Below are 24,946 nucleotides of genomic sequence, written 5' to 3' on the forward strand. Positions count from 1 at the left end.
TAACAGTTGTTTTGGCCATCTGTTTAGGTAAAAGGCTCTAGCTTTGTTTTACCCTTTAACTGTTCAATTCTGATCACTGACTGACTCACCCACAGAACATGAGGACGTTGCTGGAGGTGGGGTCATCTGGTAGGGGCACCAGCTGTTGGAGACACAGCTGCTCACAGCCACCGTTGAAGCCATCCGTGCAGTCCGTGCCCTTTGAGTAGTCATAGCAACCCATGCCGTCCTTCATTGGCCGCAGCCCGTCGGGACACTGGAGGGGCAAGAGAGAGACACAGTAGTGGGAGAGAAACAGAGAGAGAGAATAAGTAGGGGTCAACATATGTATGCAGATCAGGACCCAGGAGACAGACAGAGCATGGTCTGCTCCAATTAACAACAACAAAGAACTTCATCTCCCAGAGTTCCCCTCTAGAGTCAGTGGGGATCTGATGAAGCAGGGATGCAAACTGGCGAGGGTCCAAAAAGGTGACACTTTTCCCACCCCACTGAAACATGCAAAAAAAATCCTGCTAGGGGAAAATGCTGGTTTTAACTAATTAAAACAACAAAAGAACATCATCATCTACATGATCAGTCTGTGTGTAAAATAAAAAGTCGTTCATGTGAACCTAACTCACAGCTAAAAAATGTAAAGAAAGCAATCCAATGTTATTTGTTGCCTTGACTTTACTGCAAATGGCACTCAAGTCCTGAGAAAAAAAACAATACACTAACACTGCAGTTAGCCACGACAGCCTTTATAATAGAACGCTTGTGACCACACATAAATATTACATTTGGGGAAAAACATCTTAAGTAGAAATAGAATGAAACAAACAGACATTGGAATTTTGCTCTATCATAGTGGCCACTATAAACATCGATCAAGTGCACAAGGCTACATGTGTGCAAAAATAACGTTCACTGCGTAAACAAATAAATAATCCCCCTAGCTCACACACACACACACACACACACACACACACACACACACACACGTGTTACTGTCAAATTCAAGACAACAAAAACTATTGTTGGGCTACACTGCACATTATTACATTGTACACTTTCTGCCTGTGGACATCTGTTCTACAATGTGCCAGCAAAAGTGAGAAAGCGGGAAAGTGTGTGGTGTTCCTTTCACCTCTATAGTGGCATCCAGCTAAAGCCAGGCCCATCTCCAGCTCCAGCTACACTTGATCCCTGAATCCACTTGTTTAACAAGCAACGCCTCATGTTCACCTAATTCTCTCATTCTGAAAATTAACCACAACGTTACTGTAGAGGGAAAACATTAGTTAACAGATAGTGGGTAGTTCGTTAGCTAGTTAACATTTCACACAGATTGCCAGGGTCCAGTAAGCAACTAACGCGTTATAACGTGAGGAACGGCAAGGAGTCGTATACCCAGTGAATACTATAGCGAATTGGTTAGGTTACTAACGTTAATGTTAGCTCATCTGATGTTGTAACGTTAGCGAGCTAGCTAGCTAACGTTAGCTGTCTGACTTTATTAGCAAGCTAATTTTCACACTATAAACTCAATTATTTGATCAGATAAGTTTGCTAATGTTGCTCAACATTTCTCTGGCTAGCTAACGGACAATAAGATACATCTAGCAAGATACTTAACAATGCTAAAAGTTGTTCCCCCACACTTTCTCCCTCACCTCAAACTTCCCAAATGCCGGTTGTTTTTTGGTTACAGCTCATGAAGTAAGCTTCATCACCTTCTCACCCCGGTCTCCGTGGTCAGGCTTCTCACCTAACCTTACCTTTCCGTTGTTGTTCAGGGGACGCGCTGCTGTAACTGACAAGCTGCCTTTCCAGAGAACTAATAACTGGTTCTTTCTTCAGTCGCGTGCTGCTCTGCATTCTGTTGTTATGTGAACGATTGGCTGAGCCTTGGATACAGCCAGTATTGCGCCAAACGGGCATCACTCGATCGCTTACAGCCAGTAGTGATCCAACCCACCCACCACCACAACTTTTCTCATCGGATCTACACGAATCACGCAGGTCACCTATTTTGGATTCAAAACGGCGAATTTCGCCGAAAGCCGACTAGTTTGCATCCCTGATTAAGTGTTTGGCAAATCAGGGAAAGCAGTCAGAGCAGAGCTCTCCAAATGAGTCTCAACCACATGCATAAACTTCACCCGAGACTCAACTCTCACTCGGAAAAGGCATATTGTTTACAGCGCAAGTACGCAGTATAAGCGCATACAGCTCCTCCAAAGACTTTTCAAATTAGCAAACGGTTGTATTTAGACATCATTTTTTAAAAATGGCCTGACAAAAAGTGACTTATTTATAATGACTTGAGGCCTATGGTGTGTGTGTTTACTCTAGATTAGTAGACTGATCTGAAAGCGCTGCTGGAGCAGAGTACAGTTTAGGGAGTTAGTGTTGTGATAACCTGACAGTGTTGCTATCACACAGTGGTAGTAGCAGACAGTCCCTGATGTTTTAGTGATAAGATGACTGCACAATCCAACTGCTCAAAAGCTTTCAGAAGTAAATGAATCCTAAATGTTGTAGTCATTTCAGACACGTTTTAATTAACTGCCAATTGCACCTCTTTATAGTGTAGGCCTACACTATAATCATGATGTGGCCATTACATAAGACAAACCAATACAACAATAGGTTTTGCCTGCTATCTTATGTGAAGTTGCCAGGACCACCATCCTTTCATGTAATCCAAAACCAATCTGATCCAACACCTACTACACACAATCACACTGAACATGTGTATTACCACATGCAAACCCCCCAAATCTCTCTTATCTGATGAAAATCTAAACAACCCGGTGACATCTCTGCTCTGTGATCGTAGTGGCTGCTGTTTATCTTATTTGGATGACGGACAGCCATAACAGGAGAGTGATGTTGATGTCAGACATAATACCAGCTGACAGACATTTCGATCCTGATGGATGGCCAGATGTCCCAGAGGCCAGAGTGGCGTGTCACCCCAGGGGATTGTGGGATAGCATACAGAGTGTGACATTGCCCTTTCACCGACATCTCAAGGCTGCTAACCGTGCGATGGTCTAAACAGGTGACGAAGTACCATAGATGCATAGGTTGACCAGCTCTGGTTAAAATGGGCATTTTACATTTGATTTTAGTATAGAGTAGTGTATATATGGGGTTCAATATAGAGCATTGATATGTCATGTCACTCAATTTCAGAGAGTGAGACATTTCTGAACCACTACTTTTACCAGGAAGTGGACTTGATCTTTCTGGTGAACCCTTTTCAGTTGTAAGCATTGTGGTTATTACTCATACATACCGGCCATGATAAATACATACCGGCCATGATACATTGTGTGTAGCGATAGACTTGTAATGTAGATAAAGTAGCCCTGTAGCTGTGGTGTGTTCCTGTGTTAACGAGACTATACCGTAGAATGACATCACACACACACAAACACACACACAATCCACTGCAGCTAAACCAATCAATACTGCACTGCTCCCATGGGTGTCTGTCATCCACAGTATCAATCTGGATCTTTACCGTTAGAACTTGTCATAATGGCGTCTGTACAATAATAGATTCCACAAAAGATCATACAGGCTTCTTGATGTTATCATTGGCCACATGGGTCTGATCAGAATTTATAATGACCAGGGGAGAATAAATGAAGTACTCAGACGGAGTAGAAAGATATGGAGGGGAGCGGGAGGGAAGGAGAGATGGGGAATAGGGAGAGCTCCCTCACTTACGCTGGAGAGCCTTGGAAGTGCTGTTTTACGAGACTGTTAGGCTGCGATATTGATCAGCGTTGGAGATGGTGTCGGTGAGGCAGATTAAGAAAACAAATAAAACATGGTGAAACAATTACCCAGCACTCCTAAAGGGCAACAGTAAACGCCCAATGGCCGGTCCATAAATGACGGCACAGTGTTATATTCTTATCTATCAATAGCCTAATATGGGGACTTAGAAAACACATACACACACCTCAGAGGCTAAATTCACCACCTCATGTGACTGGAAGCTATTAGTTATTAGTTTGTTAGTTTGTTCTAATCACCTTTCACACCCCAAGTTTTAATCAGTTTCCGTGCAATTTACTGAGATCCTTTTCCTTAATGACTGGGGCCTCGGCTGACATACACATTCAATGTTAAATTTTTGTAATTAATCTTAGCGCCTGGCATATCTATTCAGTGGATGAGGTAATAGTCAAGGAGGCGATTGCAGTCGTTGACCCCCATGTGTCATCATACACCAGAGACCGCCATATGGTGAGAAATGAGCTGAATGGAAAAACAAGGAATCAGCAATGATGGGGGAGAAAGAGGAAATACAGAAGAGAACTAGTGGGTTGATAAGTAATTCATGTGTAGTAGGATTTTTAAGTAACATACACCAGGTAGAATACACTTTGAGAACGATACAAGGTAAATCATATCGTCTGGTGATAGATACACATTTGGACATCTATCTGACAGCTTGATTCGATTTGGAGCTGACAGAGACGTATGCCCAATTCTTTGTTATTTCTCCTATGAATTGGAAATTAGAGTGATGGAACAGCTTTATTCCACGAGTGCCAAAACACTGAGGACTGACGATCCCCTCAGAGAAATATGAAGTCTCTTCCAGCTGTTACGTTGTTCATTTTAATTCTTCCAATGCTTAATCTTCAAAGTGAAATGACACCGCTGTGTTTAATATTAATAATACATGAATATATTTTCAATGACCCCAAAGTCACTTTATTGAAGAAACTAAACAAAAAACAGAGATTAAAACAAGTCGATGCCAGAATAACAGCAGGAAGAAACCAAAACATGAAACAAAGAGAAGGGGGATGGGCTTAAAGAAGGGAAAAGAGTGTGATCTGTCGCTGTACATTATGAGTGAGCGAGCAGATGTGTGTGTGTGTGTGTGAGGTGGAGGGGGGAGGGGGGGGCTTGGTGGTAGGCCAAGGTGAAGAGGTGAGGCTTTAGGAGGGACTGAAAGATGGAGGAAGGGAGTTCCAGAGCCTTGGAACAACCTGTAAGGTTTCTTAATTAAAAACTGCTGAGCCTTTTTCTGAAATTAAATATTCATTGGATTTGTCCATGACTTCTCTTCAAATTTTAAAGAACAAATGGTCAAGTACCAATGCCTCACACACACTAACAGACTCACAGAACAGAGAGCAAAAGGACAAGAAGAGAGGAAGTGTGGCTAGAGCTCAATTCAATAAGACACGTTGTTATTCTCCCTCCAATCTAAACTAGTCCCAAAATTATAACTTGTTCTCCATCTTCTTTTCAATAGTGAGCCAACAAAGAACAGGAAAGAGCAGGTGCTCATAATGTTTTGTACAGTCAGTGTACTGTACAGAGCAATGTGTTTGTAACATCAAATCACAATAAAATCACAGTATCCAATTGCAATACATATATTTGTGAGAATTGCAATACATATCGTATCAGCACCACAGTATGTGATAATATCATTTTGTGAAGTCCCTGGCTATTCCCAGCCCTAATATCTAACTCAGCAAAGCTCTGCCAGTCAGGAATAGTCTCTGGATTTAATACTTCCCCCACCGGTTTAATGTGCAGTCGGGCTGTGACTGAGCCAAATTGAATTGCTCCTCTTTTTTAACCCTGACACGATCTTATCAGTGAAGAAATAAAACACAGCCCAACAGTGGATGGCAGATCTGCCTTGACTCCTAGATTATACTGTGATTATGACATCAAACAAAAGCACTGATTCAATTGTCCCTCTTACTGCATGCGGCGCCTGAATAATCAATGCTTTTACATAGACAGAGGTGGTATTGCTGTTATTTCAAGGAATAGGGAGGGTGTATTATATGTGCGGACTTCTTTTTCAAAAGCCTGATATTTACGATAATAGAAAGTGACAATGCAGTACCTTATTGTATTCAAAATAGTTGAAAATATTTTGTTTTTGAATGACTCCCCTACTAACCCAAGCAAAAATAATAGGCCTTTTGATATGGTCAATGGAGTTATGGCCACTATACATCACAATGATCGACTTTCAGACAATACACTTCAACTTGAAAAACTTTAATAAAAGTCGGCCTAAAGGCTTATCTCTGCCCTTTGAGCCCAGTGAACACCAATATGTGTGTCTTCCAGACAGGAGAGAACATGACCTAAGTTAATATTAAGGACATCACCCAGAATCAAAGTATGTTTGCCATGGAGCATGACTTTGTTTGGAATTCAATCAATGTCTGGAGGTTACCAAAAACTGTGGGTCAAAATATGACTTACGTTTAGTTTCAAACACAAGTGCATTTTCTTAAAGCAGGAGCAATGCTATTTTCAGACAGTGGGGGTTTGATTTAACTCCAGCCTCAGTGACATTGCAGAAAGGACTAATGTAAACGCTTCACGCAGACTGTCTCCCCTAAAAAGCATACCCCCGGTACGATAAATGACACGGTCGATCCCCCCGTTTAACCACCATAACCACAGTGACATGAGGAGTGAATTATGAAAAGGCATTTGAAGGAAATTCTAACCATTGAAATGTATGGTAGTGAGTTAAACTGTTCAGTGGAACAGGAAAAGTGGTGATGTGCATATTTACAGAACGCTGGACCACAGGGACAAGCGGTGATAGGGGGATGAGGAAAAATACACAGCTCATGGTGAGGGGGAGTTGCAATGTTTTCCCCCAGACGTCTCTTCAATATAATACTAAGTAGGGCAACAGAGCACAGATTTGCTACTTGCTCAGAACTAATTATTTAATTTTTGACTTCCAAAGTGTGCTCCACATTGTAATGGTGTGTGATATAATGGGAAAACTGCTTAGCAATACATAAAGAGCAAACCAAGACTTGTGTATCATTTCCGAAAATAATTAGAATTTGACAGCCAAATAAGTCTAAGATGGAGTCTGAAATCAATGACGCATCAGTGCCATACTGCATCCCAAACAATATTCCAGAAGACGTCCCAAAAGGAAAAGTGAAATGATGAGGGATATGCCGATAAAATGATGCCATCTGCTCTTTCCTTGACTACACCCATTAAGAAGATGGATACTTTATCTGTAGCTATAATGAATGGAGTAGAACTATCTCAGGAGAATAATTCAGCTGGAACAGGTGAACTTCTACCAACACAACCACAGAGTTGACAAAGCCACATGAACTTCTCCTGGCTTCCCCAGCGAGACTATTGAGCACATCAAGAGTGTGTAGGTGGAGGAGTGTGTGTGCACTTCAGCACAGATCAATGTGTGCTTCCTTGGAGCGAACTTCACAGATTTAAAGGTTAGCTTGGCCTTTTGACTGTGTCAGGGCTGGCACTCTACTGACTCCCACCCCCAGGCAGGCACTCACACCTGTCTGTCAGAAGGGGAAAAGTCTGCCTTAACTCAATCTTAAACTGTGACAGAACAGCACATAAGTTACGTGCCTCTGTGATTGTATTATGTTCTATTGTGTGTTTATGTGTAACATGCACTAAAGGGAATATTATATTTGTGTGTCTCAGATTATCTGTACATTGAGTGGGGGGAGGACATTGATGCTACATACATATTTGTCAAGTGGTTTTGTTTTGGCCTAATGTAGAGAGACCTAGTTGACTCCTCTTACATGCAGATGCTTCCAGTAAATTTCCTATATAAATGAGAACCCGCATTTCCCTCGTTTACAGGGAACAATAAAGGGAAAGAAAAACATGAACGATGACTTCAAAACCTCTGCATGGACCTCTGCATGGATTTATTTCCATAATGCATTAAATGGGTCTCCTGAGTTCCAGACAGGGTAAAGAAATGAGTCACTTAATGGAATTTAAGCACCAGTGTGGCGGGCAACACCATTGTGTGTCTAGCTCCATTTTGACATGGGGTGTTGCAAAGCAGAATTAAAAGAATCAAAGAGAAAATAATACCGCCACAACTCTGACCCTCTGAGACATGCGGTGCAGGGGGAGGTTTTTATCCGTCGCAAATGTGCATTAATCACGTAGGCACAGGCAGGGAGCTTTCTCCAACAGTGTTTATTCAGAATACCAATTAATAGAGCATTTCCATTTCCTGGAAGTACAAACAAGTGGTGGGGTAACTAACACCCTCCTAGCTGGAGACTCACGGCCTGAAGTCCAGACTCAGGATGAGAGGAAATTGAACAAGACGGCCGTGTTACTGTTTCTATATTTTTTTCTTTCTTTCTTTCTTCCTTCTCTTTTTAGTTTTTACTTCAGAGGTTGAACACAGCTCTCCGGGCCTTTGATAAAGTTGTGTCTGTATTTCAATGAGCTGTGATGGGCAGCATTAGTCACATCAATACTGGTGTCTATCATCTTTGCAAATCAACCCTTTGCTATGGACTTTGTTAGAAGTCAGTTTGAATGCTGACAGTGGAGGGGAGAGAGAGGCAGCAGTCTGTGGAAACTTTTAATAAGATTGTCCGCTGGTCCACACATATACCCTGGGGCTCCATGTGGGCTAGTCTGGGACAACACCATAATATTAGTCCTGCTTCATTTATACTTCATTCACAGCTGGACTCAGTCTTCACTGACATACCAGCAAAATTAATATTTTATTTTGGGCTATCTGAATTTTAAACATAATCGCTGTATGCAATCAGAGCTTCACAACCAGGCTACTGAGACTGTGTACTTTATGGAAGAAGCTACCTGACATGGTTGTGTCCTACTGGGATATGGAGCATGATGAATTTATTCAATAAATATGTGCAAGTACTTACAAGGAAATCAAATGGCCTTGAGAGTGATTGGTAGCTTTTCTTTGCTACAGTAAAACATATAGTCATTGCTGGATTTTATAACTATTCATTTTTTAACCCACTATTGATTGCTGGCTCCTTGTCTTTGTGGCAACACAAAGCAGAAATCAAATAGCAGCCCACTTCCTAGAAAGTGGGAGGATAATTAGCTTCCAGCGTGAGCAGCAGTTGAAACGACCAGCGTACCCTTTGAACCTTGTTATTTATTCTCATCAATAAGACTGCCACCTTTACAGCACCTTAAAGGGCATGCTTAGAATATATTTACAATTTTAGCTGAAACGGTTAGATATCCTTTAAAGGGACCAATCAGCTTTGTTGGGGCAACCTTTTATTCAGTTGGTAATAAACAAGGAATTATTTTCTTTCTAATCTAAGAAAGACATGAACATCAAATCCTTTTATACTCAACATTAATCTCTATCAAACTCATTGGTGTGCAAATGAAGACAGAAACATTGAGTAAGACCAAGACGTCTCTGTTATAGAGCAGTTTAATCTAAATCGATATAGCAGGATGAGGCGAAATACAGAAGGCAATGCTCAAGGTTTTGTGTGAATCGGTAGGGTTACGACTCACTTTGGAAGAATAAGCTGCAGTTCTCAAAATACATTACACTCCTACACACGACAGATTAAAAGTCTGAAACAGCTTGACAACAACATGCTACCTTTTCATGTATAGCAACTGTCACAGTATCTAACGAAGGTGGCGCCCCTCCTCGGTCGGGCGGCGCTCGCCGGTCGTCGTCGCCGGCCTATTAGCTGCCACCGATCGTTGTTTCTGTGTCTTTTGGTTTTGTCTGTCTATCCCGCACCTGTTTTGTGTTTGTCATTAGTGGGGGGTTATTTAGTGTGTATTTTCAGTTGGGGTTCTCGTGCGGGATTGTTTATTGTTCACTCAGGACAGTTGTGATTGTATCCTGTTATTGTCCATTATATTGCCGGGCTGCGCCCCGTGCGTTTTTTTTTCTTTCAGTGCGCTTATTTTGGGAAAAGTGTTTTCCCCTGGCGGACTTCGCCACGCGCCCTGTGCCCTACGGCTATTGCATTTTTCTATTATTATTAAAACACAGTTGCTCCGGCCCTCTGTCTCCTGCTCCTGATTCCACATCTCCACTGGTCCTAGACAGCCGTGACAGCAACCAAGTTGACTCTACCTGATGCACATGTCTACAAGTCACTTGTTAAATCCACTTAAATCAGTATAGATGAGGAGGAGACCGGTTAAAGAAGGAATTTTAAGCCTTTGGACAATTGAAACATGGATTGTGGATGTGTGCCATTCAGAGGGTGAATGGGCAAGACAAAATATGTAAGTGCCTTTGAACAGTGCCATTCAGCAACATTCCGATTGAGATCTGAATTTTCTAAGTAAATTAATTAGAATTTCACATAGGAACCAGATTGATCCTCATCAAGCCAAAGCTACATCTCAGTTTATTGCACCTCAATATTGTGTTGCTTTTCTCTTTTACTTCATAATCAAATTCCCAAAACCATCGGGAATCATCTATTTCAGATTACTGTATGACTACTTGATAATTATTATTTTAGTGGAGGGAAATATTGTACACCAGATATAAGCTTTTATTCTGATATATGTTCATTCCTTAAAAGTCAGGCATATTGATTTTAATTGGCAAGGTGACAGTTTAGATTCCCTCATGTCTGAAGAATATAGGCTACACTAATACACTATTCAAAAAAAGTCACACTTCTGACAGTAAATTGAAACCATGACAAAACATTGGGTTTTGTCATCACACAAAAAGTGTGATGCAATTAAACATGCTAGTTATTGGTCATTGTATTTCCTCTCTCTGCAGTGACAGGTTGAGACCAGTGTGTTACTGTCCTGTACCCCACCGCATGGGCCTTGGTTGGGTAGTCACTAGTGTCAAAACTGAACCAGTGCTATTGCAATGTCATGGCGGTGCTTTGGGAAATGAAATCATGTCAATAAATAAAGAGCAGGTTGGTTGGTTGACCTGTGAGGCCTTGCTACATTACGGTGCTAATGATGCATAGCTGCTCTGGGTTTCGTTAGTTCACTGAATTATCATGGCCACTGGAGAAAAGAACATCATATTTCCTCAGACAGTCATCAGACAATATTATGTTACAGAGCACTATTGAAAAACAACATGATGTTTTGTAGACAAAGCACTCCAATCACTCAAAGGCTACTAAAGGAACCAAAGCCAGATGCCAAGAAACAGAGTAATTTTTAAACAATTTCTTGGAAGTAAATAAACCTCTGCTTGGCATGCATGTTAATTAAAAATATAAATATACAACCTCTCCCTCGATGTCAGTAAGACCAAGGAGTTGATTGTGGACTACATCGATGGGACTGCAGTGGAGCTAAATCACTAAGGACTTAAGATTGTACACACGACGCGCACCTTCCCCCTCAGGAGGTTGAACAAGTTTGGCATTGGCCCTCAAATCCTCCAAAAGTTATACAGCTTCACCATTGATAGCATTTTGATTGGCTGCATCACTGCTTGGTATTGCAACAGCACTGCCCTCGATCGTGGGCGCTACAGAAGGTGGTGTGGACAGCCCAGTACATCACTGGAGCCAAGCTCTCTGCCATCCAGGACCTCTATATCAGGCGGTGTGAAAAGAAGTCCAGAAAATCGTTAGACTGTTCTCTGTTTCCACACAGCAAGCGGTACAGGTGCATCAGGTCTGACACCAACAGGCTCTTGAACAGCTTCTATCCCCAAGCCAAAATATTGCTAAATAGCTAACAAAATGGCTACACTGACTATCTGAGTTGACCCTTTTATTTTTGCACAGTCTCTATAAACATTCACAGGACTCTAACACACTCACACACACTGACACTACAACACACACAACATTCACACACATTTATACTTACTCTACACACACACACTCAAATACAATCTTCATTTACGCTGCTGCTACTCCGCTTATCATATATCCTGATGCCTAGGCACCTTACCCCAATACATATCTACCTCTATCACTCCAGTATCCCTGCACATTGTAAATGTGGTACTTGAGCTGACCCTGCATTTACATTACATGACCAAAAGTATGTGGACACCTGCTCATCGAACATCTCATTCCAAAATCATGGGCATTAATATGGAGTTGGTACCCCTTTGCTGCTATAACTGCCTCCACTCTTCTGGAAGGCTTTCCACTAGATGTTGGAACATTGCTGTGGGGACTTGCTTCCATTCAGCCACAAGAGCATTAGTGAGGCCAGGCACTGATGTTGGGTGATTAGGCCGATCTCGACAAACCATTTCTGTATGGACCTTGCTTTGTGCTCGTCTAGAATGTTGTTGTATGCTGTAGCATTAATATTTACCTTCATTGGAATTAAGGGGCCTATCCCAAACCATGAAGGACAGCCCCAGGCCATTATTCCTCCTCCACCAAACTTTACAGTTGGTACTATGCATTGGGGCAGGTAGCATTCTCCTGGCATCTGTCAAACCCAGATTCATCCGTCGGACTGCCAGATGGTGACGTGTGATTCATCTCTCCAGAGAACGCGTTTCCACTGCTCCAGAGTCCAATGACGGTGAGCTTAACACCACTCCAGCCGACGCTTGGCATTGCGCATGATGATCTTATGCTTGTGTGCGGCTGCCCAGCCACGGAAACCCATTTCATGAAGCTCCCGATGAACAGTTCTTGTGCTGATGTTGCGACAATTTTTACAATCTACACGCTTCAGCACTCGACGGTCCCATTCTGTGAGCTTATGTAGTTTACCACTTTGCGGCAGAGCCGCTGTTGCTTCTAGACATTTGCTTCTAGACAATATTACAGGACTTACAGTTTATTAGGGAGCTCTAGCAGGGCAGAAATTTGATGAACTGACTTACTGGAAAGGTGGCATCCTATGACGGTGCCACGTTGAAAGTCACTGAGCTCTTCAGTAAGGCCATTCTACTACAAATGTCTGTATATGGAGATTGCATGGCTGTGAGCTCAATTTTACACATCTGTTAGCAACGGGAGTGGCTAAAATAGCTGAATCCACTAATTTGAAGGGTTGCCCACATACTTTTGTATATATAATGTAGCTTCTTACTTTCTCGTGTTCTTCTTATTTCTTATTTTTATTTATTTGTTCTACCTTATACAAATGTTTAGTACTACATTGATATTGATCACTGCATTGCTATGTTTAGAGCTTTCAAGAAAGTCATTTCACTGTACTTGTGCACGTGACATTAAAACTTGAAACATGAAACTAAAGGGACCAGGGAAAGATCAATAATATTTATTATAATTCTAATTTGGTCACAAATTTGGCCCGTTGCAGGGTATTTGAATCAGAAAGTAACAGAATGTAAGGCAATTTAGACAATGGCAGAGAGTTCTAGCTTGATTAATTCTGTTAAATGAAGCGGGCTCATCTGGTCTCAACCTCCTTTCGTCCTGCCCTTCCGTCACCTCCCCTGTTTTTGTTATTATTTGTGTGTGTCTTTCAAAGCCACCTACTATAGCTTTCCCCACCCTGACCCCTTCAAATTCGCCCTTTTAAGAGGGTTACCTATCTGCCTCTCATCCACTCTTTTAGTAATAACAGCTTAGACAGAGAGGTGGAATATACACTTAAAAGGATTAGTTTTCACAAAAACAGTCCAAATATGATTGTTTTAGCAGAGAACTCATCTCTTTGTAGCAATCACCTAAGTAATTTGGAGATGACAAGGACTCCCAATGAATTCTTAGAATGTTGTGTTATGGGTTGTTAAAATGACCTATAACTATAATAACATTATACAGTAAAATAACATCAGGTCTCTATTGAAAAATGTATTTTATCTCAATGAGACTAACCTGGACAGATAAAGGCTAAATAAATATCAAAAAGTTAATGGCCTACTGTATTTAAACAACAATTACATAGCTTGATTCTAGGCAGAGATACCTATTGCATCTCACTTTGCTTAGTCACCCACACAATGTGCTTTATTTGTTGTCAATCAAAACTATTTTCCTTGACTTTTATTCCAAGTGTCCTCTCCTCTCTGATTGTAATGTCACCACTTAAGTAAATGTTAAATCTGTCTTCATATTCATGAAAACCATATGGCATAAGACAAGTTATGTCAAAATAATACCCCCTTCTGTTACCTATGATGGATGAACTAGTGCCTTTACTCTTTGAAGAAAATGCCATAGTTTAATCCCATAAAATATAAAGCCATAATTCAATGTCAACGGAAAATATTAAATGAAAAGCTAGCCCCACTTTTGAGGGGATTATCAAACATTGAGGACAATTTCTTTCTTAGTGGAGTTGAATTGTAGCACACATCCCACTTTGAATGTTTGGATGAAAATCGGTAAATGGGGAAAAGAGTGATACAATTGAAAAAAACAGTAGGAAAAAAACACCACATGCGAGTATCAAAAGTATAAAAAAAATGTACCATGGTAGTACAATGAAAGAAATGCCATGGTACTATCATGTTTTTGGTCACTACCACTACTGACCAAAATATGACACTTTGGTCATTTCTAAGGTCATAAAACCATGTATGAATATGGTTTAGTTTGTTTAATAACCTCTCTTGGGTAGGGGGCAGTATTTTCAATTTTGGATGAATTAGGTGCCCAAAGTAAACTGCCTGTTACTCAGGCACGGAAGCTAGGAAATGCATATGCATGGTAGTATTTGATAGAAAACACTCTAAAGTTTCCAAAACTGTTAAAATAATGTCTGTGAGTATAACAGAACTGATATGGCAGGCGAAAACCTGAGGAAAATCCATCCAGGAAGTGGGATATTTTTGCTGTGGGTACTTTCTATTGAATGCCTATACAATATCTGTTGGGTTAGGACCTAGATTGCAGTTCCTATGGCTTCCACTAGATGTCAACAGTCTTTAGACATTGTTTCAGGCTTGTATTCAGAAAAACGAGGAAGAATGAGACCTTTCTTTCAGTGGACTGAAGAAAGAAGCAGAGCTGGTTTGCGCACGACCGATTTGCGCGCCGTTCGTTGTTTTTCCTTTCTATTGAAGACCAGTTGAAATATGATCAATTATTTAGACAATAGACCTGAGGATTAATTATGTTTCGACGAACTTTACCGGTACTATTCGGATGTTTTCGTCTGCATGTCGTGACCACCTTTAAGCCAGTGGATTACTGAACAAAACTCGCCAACAAAACTGAGTTTTTGGGACATAAAGAGGGACTTTATCGAACAAAACAAACATTTGTGTAACATGGACTATTGTGACTGCAAACATATGAAGATCATCAAAGGTAAGTGATTAATTTTATCGCTATTTCTGACTTTTATAATTCCTTTACTTGGTTGTAAAATGTTTGTATGCTTTTGTAAGCGGGGCGCTGTCCTCAGATAATCGCATGGTATGCTTTCGCCGTAAAGCCTTTTTGAAATCTGACACAGCGGCTGGATTAACAAGAAGTTAATCTTTAAACTGATGTATAACACTTGTATTTTTATGTATGCTTAATTTGACTATTTCTGTATTTTGAATTTGGCGCTCTGTGATTTCACCGGATGTTCTGGTCCCACCTGGCCAACCAAAAGGAAAAAATGGAGAAATAATCAGATGGACAATTAATAGCAGAAGATGGTATGGTTTTGGGTACTCCTCTTCAGAATGTAATTGTGGGGAGAAATACTGATATGGGGGATAAAAATTTGGTGAGCATGGACAACAATGCTCTCAACTTGCGCTCATCCAGTCCCCAGCTCAGGCTGTTACCTTACGACCCCGGCATTCCAGTCAAGCCCCAGGGGGAAAAGATGAGAGGGCAAGAGGGTGTCACTTCTTGAGATCCAAAACGAATATTGTGATGCTTTTGACAGCAAAAATAGATAAAAGGGCAAATGGCTTGGAGGACATGGTTAGGGAGAATACGATTAAAAATGCGGCCATAAAATCTGTTAACTTTATATATGGAGAAGTGAAAACCCTCAAAAGTGACATGAAGTAAGTGGAAGATATCTGACAGGAAAATGAAAAGGTGGCTGAACTCGAGCAAAAGGTGAATGAGGCAGAGAGATACAAGCGCAAGTGGAACCTTAGGCTCCATGGAATTCCAGAGCAGGTGGGTGAGAACATCAAATGCAGAGTTGTTGACATCGTGGAGCTGTTATTCCCAAATCAAAAGCCAAACTTCAGGAAAATGTGGACATCGTTCATTGTTTGGGAAGACTCAAGGATCAAGACGAGACCGAGGACAACCATCATCCAGTTCACCAACAGATCTACACGGAATCTTCTATGGAGGCAAGCGAAGAACTGCGAGTTCCTCATCAAGCAAAAATCGAGGTTCACAGAGGATCTGACCTCAGCGGACAAAGTGACACGAGAGAAACTGTGGCCGATGGTGGCTGCAGCTCGAAAGGCAGGGAAAACTTTTTTTTGTTGGTGCAAGAGTGATTATCGATGGGAAAGAAATGTGGCCAAATCAGAACATCTGAGAGAGAGCCAGAGTCTAACTCAGACAGAACTGGTAGGCCTAAATACTGCCTAATTGCCAGGAGAAAAGCAGCCTTTTATTGTAAAGAATTTACACAAACACTTTAACGAGAAAAGGCTGACCTGAAAACTGAAACTAAAAATGAACTATGGGTGAATAACTGCTTATTGTAAGGTCAACACAATGTCTCCCCCTTCTGGGAGTAAGAATAATTTGGTTAATTTATGACCAGTATTTCTCAAATCAAATCAAATTTTATTGGTCACATACACATCGTTAGCAGATTTTAATGCGAGTGGGTTGAAGGTGAAGCAGTTGCCGTACCAGGCTGTGATACAGTCAGACAGGACGCTCTCGATTATGCATCTGTAAAAGTTTGTCAGGGTTTTCGGTGACAAGCCACATTTCTTCAGGAGAAAGAGACGCTGTTGCACCTGCTTCACCACACTGGCTGTGTGGGTGGACCATTTTAGTTTGTCTGTGATGTATATGCCGAGGAACTTAACTTCCCACCTTCTCCACTGCTGTCCGTTCAATGTGGATGGGGGTGCTCCCTCTGCTGTTTCCTAAAGTCCACGATCATCTCCTTTGTTTTGTTGACGTTTAGTGAGAGGTTGTTTTCCTGACATCACACTCCGAGTGCCCTCACCTCCTCCCTGTAGGCTGTCTCGTCATTGTTGGTAATCAAGCCCACTACTGTTGTGTGGTCTGCAAACTTGATTATTGAGTTGGAGGCATGCATGGCCACGCAGTCGTGGGTGAACAGGGAGTGCAGGAGAGAGCTGAGCACACACCCTTGTGGGGCCCCAGTGTTGAGGGTCAGCAAAGTGGAGATGTGGTTTCCTACCTTCACCACTTCTGGGGGCAGTCCGTCAGAAAGTCCAGGACCTAATTGCACAGGGCGGGGTTGAGACATAGGGCCTCCAGCTTGATGATGAGCTTGGAGGGTACTATGGGTACTATGGTGTTGAATGCTGAGCTGTAATCAATGAACAGCATTCTTACATAGATATAATTTTTGTCTAGATGTGTACAGGGCAGTGTGCAGTGTGATGGCAATTGCGTCATCTGTGGACCTGGTATGCAAACTGAAGTGGGTCTTAGGTGGCCGATAAGGTGGAGGTGATATGATCCTTGACTAGCCTCTCAAAGAACTTCATGATGACAGAAGTGAGTGCTACGGGGCGGTAGTCATTTAGTTCGGTTATCTTTGCCTTCTTGGGTACAGGAACAATGGTAGCCATCTTGAAGCATGTGGGGACAACAGACTGGGATAGGGAGCGATTGAATATGTCCGTAAACACACCAGCCAGCTGGTCTACGCATACTCTGAGGACGCGGCTAGGAATGCCGTCTGGGCCAGCAGCCTTGCGAGGGTTAACACGTTTAAATGTTTTACTCACATCAGCCACTGAGAAGGAGGGGGGGGGGGGGGCGCAGTCCTTGTTAGCGAGCCGTGACGGTGTCACTGTATTATCCTCAAAGCGGGCAAAGAAGGTGTTTAGTTTGTCTGGAAGCGTGACGTCGGTGTCCGTGACATGGCTGGTTTTCTTTTTGTAGTCCGTGATTTCCTGTAAACCCTACCATATACGTCTCTTGTCTGAGCTATTGAATTGCGACTCCACCTTGTCCCTGTGCCGACATTTTTCTTGCTTGTGTAATGGTCGTTGTATATACTGGACCAAGGCGCAGCAGGTTGAGTGCTCATCTTAACTTTTATTAGAACACTTAAATGACAAAACAAGAAAACGATCGAACGCACAGTATTGCAGGCTAACAGAGCAGTGCAACAACAACTTCCCACAAGGGACAGGTGAAAACAGGGCTACCTAAGTATGACTCTCAATCAGCAACAACGATGTACAGCTGTTCCTGATTGAGAGCCATACCAGGCCAACACAAAGAAATACACAACATAGATAGAGCATAGAAATACACAACATAGAACATAACCAAAACCCCGGAATACTCTAAACAAACACCCCTCTACATAAACACATATATCAACAAACCCCGAACCATATAAAACAAACACCCCCCTGCCCCGTCCTGACCGAACTACAATAACAAATAACCCCTTTACTGGTCAGGACGTGGCAGCTTGATTGCCTTGCCGAGGGAATAACTACACTATTTATATTCGGCCATATTTCCAGACCTCGTTCCATGGTTTCATAGGACGTAATTGTAAATAAGAGTTTGTTCTTAACTGACTTGCCTAGTTAAATAAAGGTTAAATAAAAAATATGTAGTAAGACTTATCACTCTGGATGTTGGTTAACTTTAACAGTGAATTGGTCTTGGATTATTCAATATTTGAAAATCTAAATATCCTGATAAAAAGGACTTCACTTGGAGTAACAAGAACATGTCCCAGACAGTCATGAATTGACTTCTGGTTGATTTTTTTATTCATTAGATAACACTGTAGTCAAGGTATCAATTGAACCATCAATTCTTACTGATCATAGTTATATTCTTATCTTTAAATATGAATGGCTCTGAAGTTAATAAACTGAATCGAAGTTATTGGAAACTCGATAATTTCAAGATGGATGCCAAATATATTATCCAATAAAATTGGAGGAAAGCCCAACTACTTAAGTCTTATGGGAAATATTGGGAATTAATGAAGTATGAAATAAGACAAACAACCATAGAGGTAAATAAATTGCTGAACTTAAAAGATTAAGGGAAGATAAACTTGTTAAGGAAATACTTTCTCTGATCTCTATGGAGGACCTTGATGAAGAAGGAAAGGGTCAGTTATTTTCTTTAGAACTAGAAATGGGCCGAATATATGAAGAGAGAACAAAAAGGGCTTTTGTAAGATCAAGAAGGAGATGGCTTGAGGAAGGTGAAAATTCATAAGCTTAATATAGATGGCAAAGAAAATGAAAACCCCAAAGAATTCTATGGTGATCTTTACACCAGTAATGCCTGTCCTACTAGTGACATATCTGCCTTTCTAGACTCTGTCAAAGACTATACAAAATTCATAGTTGAAGACTTCCAAGTCTTGTGAGGAATGTATTTCTATTAATGAAATAAAACAATGTAGGGGAGGTCCTGCCTGTTTCTTTGACACAAGGCCTCATTTCTGTAATCCCCAAACCAAACAAAGATCCTATGTTGTTAGAAAATTGGAGACCAATCACATTAATGAACAATGTTGGAAAGCTACTTGCATCTACATTTGCAGAAAGACTTAAAAAAGCTCTTGATAATTGATGATACCCAGTCTGGTTTAATGAAGGGCAGACATATATGTAATAATATTCGACTAGTATTGGACTTGATAGACTACAATGCGCACATTATGGAAGATAGCTTTATTATATTGGTAGAGTTTTACAAGACTTTTAATTTTTTGGGTTTTGGTCAATATTTTCAAAGTGTAATTAAGACACTTTCAATAATAGTAACAGCTCTGTTAAATGATCCCATGGAACTTCACAGAGATTCTACATTTGACGCCGAATGAAACAAGGATGCACAATTTCTCCTTTCTTATTTTTATTGGTCACACAAGTTATGGCACTTCATATCAATAATGATATTTTTAGGGGTATTCAGATAGAAGATAAAGAGGTAAAATGTTCACAATTGGCTGACAACACCACCATTTTTTTGAAAGATCATAATGAAGTCAGGAAAGCTATTAAGTGTATTAATGCCTTCTCACATGTATCAGGTTTATCTCTGAATATTAGGAAATTTGAATTATTTGCATTGAAAAGATGTGACTTAAACTCAGTATGTAATATCCCTGTAAAAGATGTGATCACATATCTTGGTATTAAAGTTAGCAAAGATCAGAAAGAAAGGGACAACTTAAATGCATCTCCCATTGTAGAGAAAATTGGAAAGAGATTTAACTTCTGGTTATTAAGAGATCTTTCTTTATCTGGACGTGTACTTTTGTCAAAATCTGAGGGTCTTTCCAGATTAGTTTATACCTCCCTTGCCTTGGATGTTCCTCTGTCAGTTATTAAAATGGTTGATACTAAATTATTTAACTTCCTATGGAGGGATAAACCTCATTATTTAAGAAAAGTGGTAATATGTAGCACCCAATGTGAGGGAGGGTTGAATGCTCCGTATTTTAAAACATTTAAGATCAAATGGATACAAAACTACTTAAGAAATAAGGATTGCATTTGGAATATAATCCTTAATTTAATATTCCAACACATTGGTGGTCTAGAATTCTCACTCAAATGCAACTTTGAAGTGGGTAGCTTGCTAACTTTCATAAACAAGTATTTCTAACATGGAACCTCATGTACAAACATACTTTTCCACACCTAGATATACAATCTGGAATAATAAAGACATAAAATACAAAAATAAGGCTTTGTTTTTCCAGAACTGGTTTGACAACAGCATTATATGGGTTAAACAATTATTGAATAATGATGGACAGCTATATGATTATCCAGAATTCATGAGAACACACAATGTTACATTCACTCCTGAGGAGTTTCAAATAGTTGTTAGGGCTGTCCTTAAAGGTGCTATTCTTCTTTTAGGAGAATATTATTTATTTATTGTTTTATTTCACCTTAATGTAACCAGGTAGGCAAGTTGAGAACAAGTTCTCATTTAAAATTGCGACCTGGCCAAGATAAAGCAAACAGTTTGACACATACAACAACACAGTTACACATGGAGTAAAACAAACATACAGTCAATAATACAGTAGAAAAATAAGTCTATATACAATGTGAGCAAATGAGGTGAGATAAGGGAGGTAAAGGCAAAAAAAGGCCATGGTGGCGAAGTACATACAATATAGCAAGTAAAACACTGGAATAGTAGATTTGCAGTGGAAGAAAGTGCAAAGTAGAAATAGATATAATGGGGTGCAAAGGAGCAAAATAAATAAATAAATACAGTAGGGGAAGAGGTAGTTGTTTGGGCTAAATTATAGATGGGCTATGTACAGGTGCAGTAATCTGTGAGCTGCTCTGACAGCTGGTGCTTAAAGCTAGTGAGGGAGATAAGTGAATATATAAATATTACAATACTCCAAGTGCAACTGTTGATGATTTTGTAGCCTCAACACAGCTATAAGGAATTGACATTTTAACAATAAATGTAATAACATGTACATAATAAAACTATGTTAAGATGTTACTATTCCCTCTGCTAAAATATACTGGAATGCAGCCCTAGGACAAGTGAACTGGAACAAAATCTTGTTGTTGTCTGGCAAATATTGTATATCTAATAAGGTGAAAGAAGTATCATACTAACTCATTCATAGAATCCACCCTGTAAAGACCTTTATAAAGGTCTTTATAAAGGTTAAATAAAAAATAAAATTATACACAGATTCAGAAATAACTATTGATAACAAATGTGTATTTTGTGGTTGTGACCCAGAAACTATTGACCATTTATTTTGGTACTGTTCTTATGTCAGAAGATTTTGGAGTGAGTTAGAAGACTTTATTTTAAAAGAAACAACTATTAATGTTAATTTGAGAGACTCTGATATGTTTTATTTTGATCCAAATTATATGTACCCTGATTTAACTTTCATTGTTAATTTGTTTATGTTTCATGGCAGATTCTTTATCCATACAATGAAGTGGGGAGAGAACACCTTGTTCACCTTGTTTAAGATAATTGAAATATTATTTTGAAATGATCAGTAAGTGTAAAAACAAAAAAGCACTACGTACCAACGTTTTGACAACTTTAAAATGTATCTCGATATGTCATTTCCTTGTCTGTTAGCTTTATGTACTCCTGTTTGTATGTTTCTGTTTTTGTATTTGTTTTGTTCATAATAAAAAAACAAATTATAATAATAAAAAAAGAGAAATAAATAAATAATGATAATAATAAAAAATAAAAACCCTGCTCAAACAGAGGGATGCTATGTGAGCTAGCTGGCTATGACTTTCCAACACTGCACTGGAACTCTTCCAAGTAAAAGGTAAGCTTTTGGTACTACTCATTTATTGCCACTGGGATCTGCCGGTGTAACTGCTTACTGACTGTACACTAACGTTACTGCATGATTGTAAAACGGGGATAAACATACCTGAATTTGTCCAATAGAAACTCTCGTTTGCAACTGTTGGACTAATGATTACACCCTATATCAGCTAGATGCAGGCAAGAGTGTGCAAGGCGGTATTGAATGTCTCTGTCTGTCCATGTGTCACTGTCTGTCACCTCAAATTTGTCTCTCGTCCTGTGTGCATCTACACTCATAGGCTAGGTTGTCGCAACCTCATGATGGGTTTAAGGAAAATTTGAGTATCATGTAGTTGCCTAAACATATTGCTTGTACATTGAACTGGGTGAATGGAATATGAATGAGTCATCCAATATGCTGTAATAGAAATAAGGCCATACTCATGAAAACCAAATTGTCCTCCCTCATCTTAAACGGCACTGAGCGCCACTGGAGTGTATATGGTGTGTGTACAGTCTATATAGTCAAATGAGTGTGTGTAATACAACATTGACTTCTTGCTCTGCAATGGCAAAGTGTAGGCCTACCCTTCCAAAAAAAGATTTCAGTTTTGAAACTGCAGTAAAAGTGCAGTAACTGCAGTCCACTGTGGTATTTGGTAGACAGTAATTGCAGAATAACTGCAGTGTATTGCAGTTGAACTGCAGTTATACTGCAATCTGACTGCATTTTTTTTGTAAAGATAGTGAACCCTCTTAAACCTTGGGACCTGGATAGGGTATGGTGAGAAGAATGAAGGGAGTCTAACACCTTGATAAACTAATTATTTTAAATCTTATCTGGTGCTTCTCCCTTCAATACATTTTTCAGTTGTCTCTCTCATTCAACTGACTAGGCTACTCTTATACATTTCTAAATAGCCAACATACTAAAAAACTATTTGTGATAAGGTATTAATAATCACCTTATCTCATAAATACATTTTCATCATTTCATTCTCAACATATCCCTAACAACAGCAAGTTACAATGTTTCCCTTTGTTTACACTCTGTCTGAACATTCGTTGGGGTCCTCTGTCGCCATGACTACAACAGCCTAGCTTGACTAGAACTAACGCTAGCCGAAGCTAGCTTCTATGCTAACAGACTTTTATAAATGATTTAAACTATCAAAATGTCAACAAAAAATAACAACATCATTACACTCCGCTAAACATTGTGTTCCATATCCTGTGCTTTTTAACTCGCTCACCGTAAAGCTAAGGTATTTATTTAAGTCATTATACTGCCATTGCACCACGGTAATGTACAATTAATAAAGATGGTACCATATGATACATTTGGATACCATTTATCATAATTGTGCATTACCATGGTAGAATGTATAATGCAGGTTATGATCCACATCTATACAATGGTATCAATTATGCAATACCATTGTATTATTTAGATACGATGGCAGTACCATGGTAGTACCATCATACATCAAGGCTAAAACCATGGTACATTACCATGATTTAGACTACACCATGGTATAAGTACCACCATGGTATAAGTACCATCGTAGTAACATGGTATAAATGAAAGTATCAAAGTAGTGCCATGGTATAAATCAAATCAAATGAAGTACCATCGTAGCAACATGGTTTAAATGAAAGTATCATAGTAGTACCATGGTATAAATGAAAGTACCATAGTACTGTAGCACCATGGTATAAGTGAAAGTAACATAGTAGTACCATGGTATACATTTAAGTACCATAGTAGTACCATGGTATCAATTATGCAATACCATTGTATTATTTAGATACGATGGCAGTACCATGGTAGTACCATCATACATCAAGGCTAAAACCATGGTACATTACCATGATTTAGACTACACCATGGTATAAGTACCACCATGGTATAAGTACCATCGTAGTAACATGGTATAAATGAAAGTATCAAAGTAGTACCATGGTATAAATCAAATCAAATGAAGTACCATCATAGCAACATGGTTTAAATGAAAGTATCATAGTAGTACCATGGTATAAATGAAAGTACCATAGTACTGTAGCACCATGGTATAAGTGAAAGTAACATAGTAGTACCATGGTATACATTTAAGTACCATAGTAGTACCATGGTATAAATGAAATACCATAGCAGTATCACGATACAAATGTTGTCTTCATGAGAATAATTTACAGTACCATCATAACTCAATTGATGTATCTGTATGAGATTTGTGATCTGTTCCATAATAATCAACATTATTTGAGCAATATGGTTATCTAAAGATTGATGTTAAAGCTGGGATCCGCGATAGGTGAAACACTGGCCGCCCCAGAAGCATTTTCTATTGTTTTTGTTTTTGTTTAGAGGAAATTAGCATCCAACATCGTGGTAAAAAATAATCGTAGTACATACTCTGCTGTTTTATCGCACGTGCAATGATGTGTTATGCTATATCTATTAACTTAAGGTTTCAACCACAGGAGCTTCATTCAAGCGGTTTTATCTAATGCACTCATGAAAAATCTCACCTTCCATGATTTAAAAAAGCAAAGAGCAAGCACGATATCACCATCTATACATCTAAAGTTCCTGAGCCACTAAAGATGCCTTTTTCTCCAGCATGGCATAATTTTTATGATACAGTGCATACGGAAAGTTTTCAGACCCCTTGACTTTTTCCACATTTTGTTACATTCCAGCCTTATTCTAAAATGAATTAAATAATTGTATCCCTCATCAATCTACACAAAATACCCCATAATGACAAAGCAAAAACAGGTTTGAGAATTTTTAGCAA

General features: G+C 39.7%; 1 protein-coding gene across 1 annotated transcript in view; it reads right to left on the reverse strand.

Annotated features, from left to right (window-relative positions):
* The window catches only part of LOC115204090 (astrotactin-2), a 525,217-nt gene that overhangs the window by 219,846 nt on the left and 280,425 nt on the right, over positions 1–24,946 (reverse strand). Inside the window, exon 12 of the mRNA XM_029769397.1 lies at positions 90–256. Coding sequence (XP_029625257.1) covers positions 90–256 — 167 coding nt within the window. The remainder of the gene's footprint in view (positions 1–89; positions 257–24,946) is intronic.

This window comes from Salmo trutta, chromosome 12, assembly GCF_901001165.1.
Source record: "Salmo trutta chromosome 12, fSalTru1.1, whole genome shotgun sequence".
Lineage (NCBI taxonomy): Eukaryota > Metazoa > Chordata > Actinopteri > Salmoniformes > Salmonidae > Salmo > Salmo trutta.